The following is a 14,697-nucleotide window of genomic DNA, read 5'->3' on the forward strand; positions in this document are numbered from 1 at the left end:
GACTTCCACGTACCACCTAACCATAGATTGGGTTGAACCAAATCTTTCTTTCAACCAATCACCCTTGTGCCATATTCCAAGCATGAATGTGGGATCATATGGGTTAAACCAAAACATAACTAACCAGGGCTTCCAGAGGCCAAACCACCTCAACCCTCAACCATAGTGATTTCACCTAAACCGGTCCAGAAATCACTAACACCAAACAACCTTGGAGGCCTCCGACTTTCTTCACCATACACAGAGGAATTTTCATGTCTCCACCCTCGACCCTTAGGAATTTTCCTGAGACCACCTCACGAAGATCCAAAATCTATCGACCATCCAAATCTTAATCACAACATGGAACCCACTATATCATGGCTATCCAAGAAATGGAAAGGCAAGGATGAAACCATTGTCAATCCAGGCAAATCCCATGTCAATGACAACAAAGCAACAAAATAACCAAATGCTTGTACCATGCAATCAATTCTCAGCAATGAAATCACACATGCACCTTGTTACCTAAAATGTTCTCCTGTTGTAGCTGCTTTTGTAACCTTCTCTTTCACTGCCCACGAATTCCTTTGCTTGCTTGCTTTTTTCCAAGTGCTTTCTCTCTCCAAGTCCAAGTGAAAATGCCTCAATGTTCAAGTGAATGATAGAATGCTCCAAGAGTGTAAGTGTGTAAGAGTGTATGAGTGACTAAGAGAGTCATAGAATGTTTTCCCTCTCCTTTTGTTTCATTTTTCCTTTATTTTTCTTTCATTTTCCTTTGCATGCATATTTGTGTCTCTTCATCTCCCTTTTCTCTTATTTGCCTTTATTTCTCATAGTAAATTGCCGTTTTATTGCTTGTTGCCTTTGCCAATTTCCATAAGCAATAATAAACCACAATTGATGCCCACTATAATGTTCCCCCCCATTTAGCTTGGAATACGTGTCCCATGACCTTAGTTTAATTTATTTACATGGAAAATCAACATGGGGTTGTTACACAAAATGTTAGGGTATGACTATGAAATAATTTATAAAAAGGGCATGGATAATGTCGTAGCAAATACTCTCTCTTGGAAGTACAAAGAGGATAGGTCCCCTTTTCACTCTCCTTCATAATATTAGACTAGTTGAATGATGCTCGTAAAGAATGGTTGACATATTATCCCAATATCACTTTCTCAATACCACAACTTCAACCCCATGGAGGGCTACTCTTGGGAAAATGAATAACTTTGATATGAATGGTCTCTTTATTTGAACAAACAATCAACATTTAAATCAAGGGTGTTGTTTGAACTCCATTACTCTCCAACAATGGGTAATTGGGGGTTTTACAAAACATATGGAAGGATCAAACATTCGTTATTTTGGGAAGGAATAAAGAAGGACATTTGCACCTTTATGGAAAAATGAGACATTTGATGACACAATGGAGAACTATGAAACCTCTAGGTACACTACAACCTTTTCTCATTCCACCAATTGTATGGGCTAACATTTCTATGGACTTCATTGTGGGGATACCTAAATCTTGCATTAAATCCAACATTAGGGTCGTGGTGGATTCTTTTTTCAAATATGCTCAATTTGGTGCTTGACAACACCCGTTAAAGCCTCGATGGTTAATCAAGAATTCCTAGATAATATCTTTAAATTGCATATTATGCCACAATCTATTATAATAGACCATGACCCCACTTTCAATGAAATTTTTGGCAAGATTTGTTTTGTCTTTGGGGAACTCAATTGAATCTTAACACCACATATTATGCCCATACTAAATGTCAAACTAAAGCTATTGAAAAATGCTTGGAATCATATTTTTGGTGCTTTTCTTTAGATGGACAATCCCAATGGGTTTAGTGGTTATGTTTGGTAGGATGGTGGTATATTATAACTTGTATTGGGGCCACTCTAATGACTCCCTTTATGGTTATCTATGGCCAAAATCCCTCATCAATACTATCTTACTTACCTGGAGCCTTTAAGGTACATGAGGGACAAAACCCTCACAACTCAAGTTGGCATTCTCCACACTCTCAAGGATAATATGGTAATGGCTTAGAATAGGCCAAAGAAAAAAACTTATCAACATCATTTAGAACACTATTTGAAGAAGCGGATAAGGTGTTCCTTCATCTATAACCTTGCAGGCACACATCCTTCGAAGAGAACCAACATTGATCTTTCAACAATTCCCTTGTCTTCAACCTGGAGAAAAATGCTACTTTCTAAGTGGAAGGGCAAGTTAGGGTCTTACCCTAACCCCCTTGAGTAGATAAGTAAGTTTTTATGTATGGAGGTCATCTCAGAAGGCCCATGTAGTAGTGTGAAAGCATTAACTATAAGAAAGCTTACTATAAAGTTCTACCTGCTAGAATCTTCCTGAGGGGTAGATATAACTTATAAAAAAGTAGAAGCAATGTAATCAGATGTATCATGGAGTATATTGTAATTAGAGCCTTGCTCATCTAAAGGTTGTCCCCTCAAAGGGGCAAGTGAGCATTACTCTCACCAATAAAGGTATAACTATTTGTGATATTATGGTTCTTCTATTGCATATTGTTATTTTAATTTGTCATTTCCACAATAAATCTGGGTGTATTCTATAATTCGTGCTTAAAATTTTTCATTTTTCTACAAAAGAACGCCACATATGGATAACATCTACCTCTCGAGAATGTCTATTGGAAATCTTTTCCCTCTTACAATAATACACATGGGTGAAATTGGGCTTAGGGGCAGAATTAAAAATATCATGAAGTGGGTAAAAATTGAAACATAATTCATTTCCTTTAGCCTTTTTCACTTAGTTAACTCCAGGAAGCAATTTCAAGTCACTTTTCCCTTCACAGGCTTACTAGGTCTAATAAGTAGGTAGACCATCGTCATTGAACAAGAGTCTCTTTCCATTGGATGTGATTTCCATGACTTTGATTGTGTCTATTTGGGCTACCCCCATCATTTGATCTAAATCATTATGGGTTTCCATAACACAACCTGCCATGCTAGCCTATCCAAGAAAGCCAATATATACACATCAAATATGATTCATAAGTACATTGTGAAATTTCAAGAGTATATCAATACTTGATCCAATCCACTTTCAATGCCCAACCTAAATCATTCTCATTAATGCATAGATCAAGGGAGTACTCAACATAAACCATGGAGGAAATACTCATTGATACTCATCTAAAATATTATCTCCTAATCAAGAACCAAAAGGTACAAAACAATTAACAATGAACTATAAGGTCCTCAATGGGGTATCAATAGAGCAACTATCATGTACTAGGGGTGTTACAATAATCTATGGATATGTTTACCTTGTTCTAAAGATAATAAATCCACTCATGCAAGAAAAAAACTAGTTATGGTGATTGAGTTTGGTTTTATGTCTAATAGTTGCACTTCATTGAATAATGGCAAGGCTTTGTGGGGACCAAAATATTGTGTTTCCGTTGAAGAATGTTAATGTTTCTCGAGGATGAAGAAATTGGGGATAACTACAAATGATTACATTACATGACCCAATATTTTGTTTCTTTTGAATGAGTAGTAGTCAATGCTAAAATCCTCGTGTGCACTTCTTACCTTATTTTAGAGCTAGATTCCATAACCAACTGCACTTGGATAACCATTGATGCAAGATTCCATGACCATTGATTTAGATCAAATTTAGTGGAAAGATTTTGGTGTTAGAATTTTGCATATGTTTTGGTGCAAAGGTCATGTCATTAACAACTTGATGAACCTCACCAAGTCACCATGGACTAAGTGATTTCTATATTTCATTCCCAACAAATGTTTACTGATTATGTCCCAACCAACAACAATTGCATTCCATTTCTGCAAGATCCCTTCCCACAAAAACATTACATTCAAATTGAATTTTTATTACATAACCATGGATCTAGTTACCCTTTTCTAGAGTCAATAAATCTACACATACAAGTTAAACACTAACCATGGTAATTGAGTTGGGTTTTACGACCAAGGTAACTTTCATTTTGTTAAAGAATGTCAAGGTTTGATGGGGATGGTGAATCTGAGAATAACCAACAATGATCACATTCCATGAAACTTATTGTTTAAGCATTATTTTGAACAACTAGTGAGCCATGATAAAATCACCACATGTCCTTCTTGTCTTATTCTAGAGCCAATAGATTTGAAACCAAAAAACAACCAAGAAGATTTAATTGGGTTTTATGCTCAAGACTTGCATTTCATGGAAGAATGTTGAGGCTTCATGGCAAAGGCTAGTTTGTTAGTCTTGATTGGAAATATATTGAAGAATTTTTATCATGGTGTTGGAATCTTGCATTTGATTCATAACAAGGTTGAATTCATTGACAAGTTAAGGAACCTCACCAAGTCACAATGGACTAAGTGCTTGTTACATTTCAATCTCAACAAGGCTTTTTCCACACATTTGTATGGCTTCATCACAAGGTTAACATTTCAATGATTCATGGTTACAATATCCATGAAACTATTCTTTTTTGCATTGGTGTTAGTTTCAATCCTTGTGGTGGAGTTGGTTGACCACATACTGCATTTAATTTACTCGTTTATATGTATTTCTATATGCCGTCACATGAGTGATTTGTTTTGCCATGAAGGCCAACATAATGCACCTATAAATCTAGTTCTTGTGTCACAAGGGAGTCAATTGGCGTGGAACACATTGATGATTAGTCGAGTATTGGGCTTTACCTTTATGCGTTTTATGGTTTATCTTTTTTTTTTTTCATTTATTTTGTTACTTCAAGAAACATATCCTCAATGGTGGATTGGGTGTTTGATTTGAGGGATTAGTATTCTTTGACAAGAATGAAAAATGTTAATGATTCAAACTACTCCACTAAAATATACTTATGCTTTGTGGGGGTGGCCATTATGGGAATAAGCAACACTAATTCATTATGTGTCACAACGTCTCATTTAGGAATTCTCTCAAACAATTATGGAGCATCCCGTTTGGGCCTTCACTAGACCAAGGACACATCTCACATAATGTATTTTGCACACACATAGTCTACAAATGCATTGCTCACATATATATCTCATGAATTGCAAACCATCAATTATATATTTGCTATAAGTAATGATGAAGGACAAATGTTTCTTGGCTTTTAAAAATACGAGACAACATTAACAACTACACCTTTGCATGAATTTGTTGCCACCTTGAATCAACAATCTATATACATTCTACATCCTAAGAAATAAGGTGTGTCAAACTAGTTCATTTTGTATCTTGATATCTCATCAATACTTAGATGATTTCATGTCTTATTTCTATTGAATTATGCATCACATAATACGTAGTGTCTACATGCATAAATATTATACCTTAAAAGGATGTCCATGTTGCTTAGGCAAAGCATGAGAGTGAGGATCCAAAATTTGCAATGTTGCACAATATCCCAATTGGAGAGGGTTTTTTATAAAATAAAACTCTTCAATTGCATTGTTCCCACTATGCCATTGCATGATTCACGAGGAGAGGCTCAGGATGGATGTACAGGGGAGGTTCACTAAATGATACAATAATGAGATCATGTGGATGTGTGTCAACATGTATATAGACGTATTCATGTGTTTATAAAACACTATATTAATTTATGAAGCATTCAATTTTCAAATAGTGCCTATCTAGCATACATTTATATTTATGTAGGTACTTGCATATAAAAAACATCTACATATTCACATCATTCTTTCATTAGACTAACTGTTTATATTCTTGATCATGATCATGACCATGGGCATAAGCCCATTTATATTGCGATGCACTACACGTTGTTTCTTTTTAGTGAGGTTGAGATGATACCAACACTACATTAAAGTTGTATACCTTTTTTACATTGATCATATATCTATAAACTATGTGCCATACTTTGATATTTTTGTGTGTGTGATACATGATGTTTTGTTGATATTCCATTTAATGTTTAATGTTTTTTGTTTTTTCACCCTTTTGTAATAATGGTTTTGTTATGCACTTGCAATTAATTAATGATTTTCCCCCTGACGAGTGATCGTGGACTCATTGCACGACATATTTAATAGATCAAACATTGGCAATGGTGGAGTTCGAGGCCACCTCCCACTTACAAATATCATCAACATTACACTCTTACATATGGAACCTCGCAACAGGGGTGGTGAATCTATGATGGTAGAGGATCTTACTCTGTGTTATGATTGTGAAATAGTATTGTTGGTTTAGAAAGTCTTTGTGACGAAGCGAGGGAGGTGTGTAGAAAAATATGAAGTGACCCTAAATATTATGGTGGATTGGTGTTCGACATATATATTTCAGGAGGTTGGGGAGCTTCAAGAATTCATTAGCTTCCTTGCTTTGTTCCATTTAGGCAATGTAAGTCCAAAAAAATAAAGGAAAGAAACTCTTGGCTGTGTAAGACTTGAGTTATGGTTAAACAACTAATAAACACTCTACTCAAATAGAGGGGATGTGCAACCTGTAAGGCTGGTGGTTAATTTCTTAGTGGATATCACCTACACTCTCGTAGTTACTAGCGTTATGGTTACAAATCTTTATTCGAATACCCACGAGATTCATATAAGTATTTCTTTTACAACCCTCTCTAGATTGAAGTTTGTCATTGCTTTTTCCATCTATATTGGCAATTTAGTCTCAAATATTTGAGCTACATGGGTGTTACTTGATTCGAAATTAACTCTTTCCTTATGTGTTTTTTCTTTCCCTTTAGCATCTAGTATATCTTCCTTTTGAGGCAATTGTCTTATGTTGCCTTCAATGTTGTTGATCCTTCAAGCTTAGGGTATGGAATATCAAGGAGAAGGTGCACTTTGGTTTTGTTTATTTACTCCATAGACTTTTACTTATTTTCCCTCCTCGTGTTCATGTTGCTCTCTCCTGTGAGGAACTCATCTTGTTTTCCTTTTATTCATTGGGGTTACCCCTTTTATCCTAGTTTAGTTTATTATTTTTCTTGAAATATTCCCAGTGCCTTACCTCAATTATACTCCCAAGCTTTTTTCAATTTTGTCATCCCTTTTTTTGTATTTCTCCCTTCAGACAAATCTATCCCTCTCTGTTCTCCTTTCAAATGTTGGGGCCACCCTTCTTTTACAAGCTCGTATCAAATCTATTCTCCAACACTTGCTAGCACCTTATTATTCACAATGGCCCGCCCTAGTCGCCCTAGGGGAAGCAAAGGAAGAATATCTCACACACTCCCTTCTAGCTCTCACGCTCAAATTTCAACTAAGCAATCTGTAGTTTTATATGCATTGAACCCCTCCTTAAAATTAGGAGATAAATTCATGATAGAGAGAGAGGCTAGGATTGAAAGAAGGTTCATCATAGACATAAAGGGGGAGGGGGAAGTTGGAGGCTGGGTCCTTGACACTGGAAACACTAGGATAAGGCTGACCAAATATATGTAAACAATAAATATGTACTAGCAATTAAAAACCATCATAGGCAAAGTCCTAGTGTAGCATTCCAAAACATAGTAGGAAATCCTTTCGTGCATCAATGAAATGCAAAAACAGACTAGGAAGCTCATTGGTAGGTTTTCAATATTGGACAATAAGTTGGTAGATCTCGAGTTCACCTCCTTTGATGAGGAAGAGATATTTCCTGACAACATACAAGTTGACTCTCCATCTAAATAAATGTTTTCTCAAGTCTTTTTTGTTCTCTATAGTGTTGGTGGAAAGATTGTAAAATAGAACTAGAAATAAGTTTGATAGCAACCAATTAGACAATCATAACTCAATTATCCCTCCAGTTTTGCTCTCAGGTTTAAACTATTTTTACGAAACAAAGCATTATCATTGTGTTATTGGTCTGGTTTCCCAAGCGATAACCCAATAAGCATGGCTAATTTTATAAAATTTATTCAATAAGTAATATAAATGTCACTTGATTAAGAAATAAAATAAAATCAATGATTTCATTTTGCAAGTGAAATATGTTCATTCATTAGCTTTACAATCAAATTCCGAGCTCAAGACCAAGGCATGAGTTTATGATCATGGCCTAAGGTGAAGGCTAGGGTCTAAGCTTTAGATCGAAACTTGAGTTTGGGACCAAGGTTAGGTCTATGATTATGATCTTACCTACATAACAAAGCTCAAGCCTAGGAATTGAGCTCAGGAATAAGACTTGACCCATGATTAGGGAAAAATCTTCCTTGAGTTCAAGATTTCCATTAATTAATTATTTTTTTTTTAATTTTTTTTATTTATTTATATCTCCTAATAAAATTTCAACACAATTTCAACCTAACTAATAATATTCATGGAATAAATTATGACCACACTTGTAATATCAAAATTTGACTTAAAATTACACTCTTAGCAATAATTTTGACATGTATTTCCACCTATATTGCTTTGCATTTTTTTAGTATAACTAGGAAATTTATATTAAGCAAAAATCAGTTGTCGGAATAGGCAACTAAAGTACATCAGCAATAGCTTGCTTGCCTAAATTTTGAGGTAGATGGATCTAGATAGGCGACTGTTAAAACACCCAAAAAGAATATTAGTCACTTATTTTTCTAGATGCTCATAAGAGCACATTTCTTACATTAATATATTTTCACGAATTGGTTGCATAACTAGATACAAAAGAAATACATGATTAAACTAGGTTTTGGGTTCGACTTATTGTCACCCTTGGTTTAGATTCTACGAAGGATTCCTTTTTCTTCTTCCCTACTTTTTTCCAAGCTTCTTACGAAGTAGGTAAAGTACTCTTTCATTCTTCCACGCTTGTAACACATGGAACTAATGATTCTTCAGGTTTTAGATTTTCAACCTCTTCGGCTTTGTCTGCCAAACTTGTCATTGGTCGAGGGTCTATCTTTCCTTGAGTTTCATGTCTTGAATCATTTGGGACCAAATCTTCTATCTTCAGGCTTTGGGATACCTATTTTTGTTCCTTTTCTTGCAAAAATAGAGTTGATTGAGTTAGAGGATCCAAAAGTAAAGATTTATGATGCAAAATGTTATGGTAATCCTTTGTAGAGTTAATCGACCATGTAGATTTTCACTGGTGTTTCCTTGTTTTCTTAGACCCTTTTGGGTACTGAGCTACTATATGGCCCATTTCAAAACAAGCCCTAAACGTAAGAAGACTTTCTCATAATCTAATATACGAACCTAAGAAAATTTTTTACTAGTAAAAAGAAATTATGTTGGAAAAACTGAATTGAAATCCATTTTGTAACAACTCTCGTCAAAATTACAAGTAAAAGTTAATAAAGTAAAAAATAATAACCACAGTTGATGGGATACTTATTCCAAGATGAAAGTTGGGAAAAACATCCTAGTGGGTGTTCATTTCAGTTATTATGGTTAAGGAAATTGGCAAAGGCTTTGGAAAGGCAAAATGACATTTTTGGCACATTTATTTATGAAAATAATGGAAATTAGGAGAAAAGGAAGGTGAAATGTCACAGGTTGTATGTGAGGAGGAAAAGGAAGGAAACTAATGGAAATTGAAGAAAATAGAGGCCTCATTGATAAAAAGGCTTATGAGGATCAGTGGGAAGGCTTGGTTAGTGTAACCTTTAGTCAGTTCAGTTTTGGAGCTCTCTCGTTATTCTCTCTCTCACACTCTTGGACACTTGGAGTTTTCTTGGAGCATTCTAGCTTTGGAGAAAGGAAGGGAAAATCAAGCAAAGGAAGGACAAGGAAAAGAAAGGAAAGCAAAAAGAAAGCAAGGGAGAGCAGGATCAAGCAGCTTCAACAAGAATACTTGCAGGTAACATATTGCATGTGTGTTTTCCTAACTGGTTTTGACATGCATGGCTTTGCATGTTGGTATTTGGTTCTCTAGTTGTCGGTGGCATGGTGTTGCTGAGTTATGACAATGGTTTTCAATCTTGCCTTGCCTTTTTCCGGATAGTCACCGTGTGATGGGATTCTCTCTCGATTTTGAGCTTTGGAATTGTCGAATAGTTTCGGAATCCAGGGTGGAGATGGTTTCAGGAAAATTCCCAAAGGCCTAGGAATCCCTTTATTAGTTTTGGCAGGATACAAAGTAAAGCTTGAGGGTGGAGTCTTGGTTTAGGGCCTAGTGATCTGGTTTGGATTGCAGTAAAGTTTGAGAGACAAGGATATGATGGAGTCCAGAGGCATTCCAAGCTTGGTTTGGTTTTGTGATATCGGTGCCAGTTTTGGTGAGATTACGGTTTAGTGAGGGTGGAGGTGGTTTAACCTCTAGATTCCCTTGGTTGTTTTTGGATTGGTTTATCCATGAGATCCCACATTTATGCTTGGAATATGGCACAAGGGGTGACTAACTGAAAGAAAGATTTGGTTCAACCATGTCTACAGTCGAGTGGTACGTGGAAGTCCCGAACCTGGTTGGCTCTTGCCTATGTTTAATAAAAGCTAAGTTCTCTTGCTTTTGTACTTGTTATTATGTGGCCTTAATGGTTGTTATCTCATTGTTATTTACATGGTTTAATGTTGGTTATAAGCATGGTTATATGACTGGTTATAGTCATGGTTATTTCATGTATTTACTTGTAATTGAAAGGATAATGGATGCAAGACCTAATTGATGTCAAAATAGTTAAGGGAAGAGGGTGGTGATCCTTCTTGTCAAGTCTCATATGAGTTATCAGTCATTTATGGTCTATCTTGTATTCATGTCCTATAGATTGCATTGATGTCAAGTGCTTGAAAGATTGTCAGTATTGGTTGGGGATGGTCAGGCATAGTCCTGGAGCCAGTTTTTGGTTTGCAAGTCTTGTTGTCATGTAAATTATGGATTCTGAAAGCTACAGGGGTTTCTGGGCAGTGACCTGGATTATGGGCTTGAAAAGTAGCACAAATCCCAAAGTCTTAGGCACAACACTGGGGAAAAAGGTCCCCGGAAGCTCCCTTGCCCTTGTTGTGGGAGCTTATGGAGCATCCCAGACGCACCTTGGTCCATTTCAAGGGAGTGTCTAGGGGTTTGATGCACTAAAACTTCAGTTGGTCTCAGGGACTGGTTACTTGAGTGGTTGGGATGGCTCCTAGGAGTTCTGTTGTTGATGTGGAAGGTCTGTGTGATGTGTTCCGCCAGTTCTACTTCCTTAATTGACACATAGGGATTCAAATCATATCATAGTAACTTCTCATCACATGTTTATCCCGGTTGGCCAGTTACTTGGGTAGATGTGGGAGGAGGGTTTTACACATTTCCACACAATTTATTGTACATGTTGCTATATTGTGCCTTTGAGATTCATGAGTTATGAAATGAAACTTCTATTGAGCTGATCCAATGGCCCGAGGAATGGGTAAAACCCAAAGGTGAAGTGACAGAATAGGAATCCTCATTCAAACATGCGCTATGGCCAAAACCTTTGTCAAAGGATTGAAAAAGGGAGACTAGGGCTTCATGCATAGACCTACATTGGCCCAAAACGATGGACTTGAATTATGAATATGATCCCTATCTTTGGCAATGTCAAACTCAACAACTAAAAATCCCTTAACACAGGGATGGATGAAAACTTCTTGCATGATCACTAGAATCCATTTCAAAATCCAATGATGAGGCTTTGCTAGTTGATGCCAAAACCCATAAAAATGACAAACCAAGCTACTAGGATTGAGAAAATAGATTATGAAATAAATAGGCAAGAAGAATGGAACTAAATGGGGCTTCACACCAAAAAAGAGGGAGAGCTAGCATAAGACTTTTGTAGCATGTCCTCTTTGAAAGAAAAATCTCTAAAAGCACTATTAATGAGATTGGATGCATGGTGCTCGCTAAAAGGCACACTAGAGGGAGGGCCACAACCCATGTTGACAACTAGTATTGGATTGCAATTTCCAACCCAAATACTTGTCGATGATATTAGTGACCTAAAATTTGACTTGTATTATAGGTTGAAAATTAGGTAAAAAGTTAAAATTGAATTTTTCCCGACCTTATTCTCAACTTACACTTCAACATAAAAACAATATTTTTTGTTTGACTAGTTTGAGTTGAAAAATAAGTCTTATGGTTGTTGTGTTTGTCCAATTTTAGTTAAGTTATCTACTAATTAACATGCTCGAGTCACGAGTGTTAAGGTGGATGACTTTCTTTGGAAAGTCTTGGTTATTGAGTGCAAGTATCAAAGGAAATGAATCATATTATCTAACTCATTTCCCTAGTTTTAATCTGACTCTCCATCTTTATGAGCATTATATGATGTCATGAGTGCCAAGTAGAATATTTAAGTGAACTGGAATTTGGTCTTATAACTAATGCCCATGGCAAATGGGTCATGCAAGAATAACTAACTTCATGCATTTAATCCCAAATCAGATGGATTATAAAAGCTTCCCCATATGTCAAACCTAATACATTAAGTTATCCACTAGTTTGTATCGTAAAATCAAGAATGAATGAGAACACCACATCTAATGTGTTTTCTATCCAATGCATACGACAAACAACCCTAGACAATATAAATTGGATACACTAATGCAATGACTTGTTTTGGTGAATATACATTTAAGAACAAGTATCTTGCCTTTTTTTTAATGAGAAGCACAAAATTCACTTGAAAGACATTGCTTTTAGCGAGGTATAGAATTTAAGGGGAAAATTATTTATCATAAATCAATATATCCATCAAATGTGGTAAATCTTTTTTCCTAACCATTAACATTATTTATGAAAATGATTAAAAATGCCCATTAAATTTTCTTTTTAAAACAAATATATCCATCAAATGTGGTAAATCTTTTTTCCTCACCATTAACATTATTTATGGAAATAATTAAAAATAGGCATTAGATTTTTTTATTTTTATTTTTCAAATTCATTGGGTTAGGCCAAACCAAGCGCCAATGCTGTATGGAAAATGGGATACTATCATCACTAAGTATAAGAATGATCTCTACCTACTAAAATACTATCATCACTAAATGTAACACTCGTCAAAATTATACACTCCTTAAAATAGTTTAATTCCCAAAAATAACTCCTCTCCTTAACCTCTCTTAGTTAACTACTCAGCAAATTCCAACCCTAACTAACTTTAAGTGAATTCCAAAACCAAAGAATAAAGAATAAACTTACCTTTTGCATACTTTTTGGAGGGAGATTACATGTTTTGAAAGCGGGAATGACCGGTTCATATGAAAGCGCACGTGTTGTCGGCTCATGAAATAGCGATCCTCGTCTTCTTCCCGAGGTTCCACGTCAACGATCTGGTCTTCATATCGACCGTCCGATTAATCGAAGATCGGACGGCGAGAAACTGCGATCCGTGTGCATCGACCCCATTCGATCCCGAGATACGGGTCGCGCATACATAAACCCTCCGGCAGGCATCTGCACTTCATATCTGCGAGGCTGTGTTGCGAAGTTTTCGAGCGAAAAGGCTTGCTCTTCAAATCCCAGGTTCAAAAGTAAGGTCGCGTGTTCGAATCTCAAATGGCGGGTCGTGGAAAGTCTGCGGAGGGAAAGAAGTCTGTCTCGCGAAGCTCGAAGGCCGGACTTCAGTTCCCAGTGGGACGTATTGCCAGGTTTTTAAAGGTCGGAAAGTATGCTGAGAGAGTAGGAGGGGGTGCTCCAGTTTATCTTGCGGCCGTACTTGAATATCTTGCTGCCGAGGTAAGTCGGCGATCCCTCTTCATCTAGACGTGTTCTTTTGGCACTGGTTTCTGATGCTTCGAGAATGGGGTTTATGTCAGTTTTCCGATGTTGATGGGGGTTTTTCTTTGCAGGTTTTAGAATTGGCAGGTAATGCGGCCAGAGATAACAAGAAGACAAGAATTGTGCCTCGTCACATTCAGTTGGCTGTTAGAAACGATGAGGAACTCAGCAAGCTTTTGGGGACTGTAACCATAGCTAGCGGTGGAGTTTTGCCAAATATTCACAATATTCTCCTGCCTAAGAAGGGTGGAGCCTCTACTAAAGGTGCTGCTGCAGAGGAGAGCTAGGTGAAGTTATCTGCCTGGTTCTTTTTTTCTTCGTAATGGTGTTCTTTAACACCACCGTTTCCCATGTGAATATATGGTTTCCCTGGGCATTTAAGTCTGTTTGTAAATGATACTACTTCTGCTTGTACACATCTTCTTATTATTGGGAAGGCAAGAAACTGAAAGGTTTGTACACAACTTTTTATCAGTAGGAAAATAAGAAACTGCAAGGCCTAGCTTTGCTTGTAAATTAGTTAATTTGGTTAATCAGTTACATTGTACTTTTCGTAAGGACGTCAAAAACATTGAAGTCATCATATGCATCTGCTCGCGGGTTCCTGATCTTGCATTAACGTGGGTGAACCTGGGCCTCAATTTGGATCTATTGGTGCGTTTTTGATATGTAAAAACCTTTGTATACTTTTTGTCTAACTCTAAATCTAATATGAATTTTAGAATTACATATACGATATTTAGTTTTTGCCGTTTTCGTGTAAGTTCTTGTAAGTTCAGTTCTGTTGGTTCATGAAGTTTGGTCATTTTACTAGAATGAGTCCTTCTGAAACTGTTTGGAATTCGCAATGGTATGACATTTTAATAGAATGACATCTAGTATGATCCATTTTTAAACGGATTTTTATAATGCGGTCTCCTTCGAGGCAGGAAGAATATGAAATAGTATGATGCGTACTTGAACGGATTTTGACACTGCGGTGTCCCTCGAGGGAGGAGGAATATGAAAGGAAGAGAGACGAGGGATAGGAAAGGAAGGGAGAGAATGATTTGAAG

The 14,697-nt window shown here is 36.6% G+C and overlaps 1 protein-coding gene across 1 annotated transcript; it reads left to right on the forward strand.

The window, feature by feature from the left end:
• Nucleotides 1-13,311: 13,311 nt before the first annotated feature.
• On the forward strand, nucleotides 13,312-14,375 carry LOC149266803 (putative histone H2A.2). Its single transcript, XM_089430987.1, has 2 exons — nucleotides 13,312-13,600; nucleotides 13,714-14,375. The coding sequence occupies exons 1-2, from the start codon at nucleotides 13,421-13,423 to the stop codon at nucleotides 13,927-13,929; spliced, it is 396 nt and encodes a 131-aa protein (XP_089287113.1). The 5' UTR covers nucleotides 13,312-13,420; the 3' UTR covers nucleotides 13,930-14,375.
• The last annotated feature ends 322 nt before the right edge of the window (nucleotides 14,376-14,697 follow it).

This window comes from Pinus tabuliformis, chromosome 6 (genome assembly GCF_031772625.1).
Source record: "Pinus tabuliformis cultivar Carrire ecotype Pingquan chromosome 6, CPIR1, whole genome shotgun sequence".
NCBI classification, from domain to species: domain Eukaryota; kingdom Viridiplantae; phylum Streptophyta; class Pinopsida; order Pinales; family Pinaceae; genus Pinus; species Pinus tabuliformis.

Coding starts and splice junctions, on each gene's coding strand:
- LOC149266803 (XM_089430987.1), top strand. CDS start 13,421: ATGGCGGGTCGTGGAAAGTCTGCGGAGGGAAAGAAGTCTGTCTCGCGA. Junction 13,601..13,713: donor TTGAATATCTTGCTGCCGAG/GTAAGTCGGCGA, acceptor TTTTCTTTGCAG/GTTTTAGAATTGGCAGGTAA.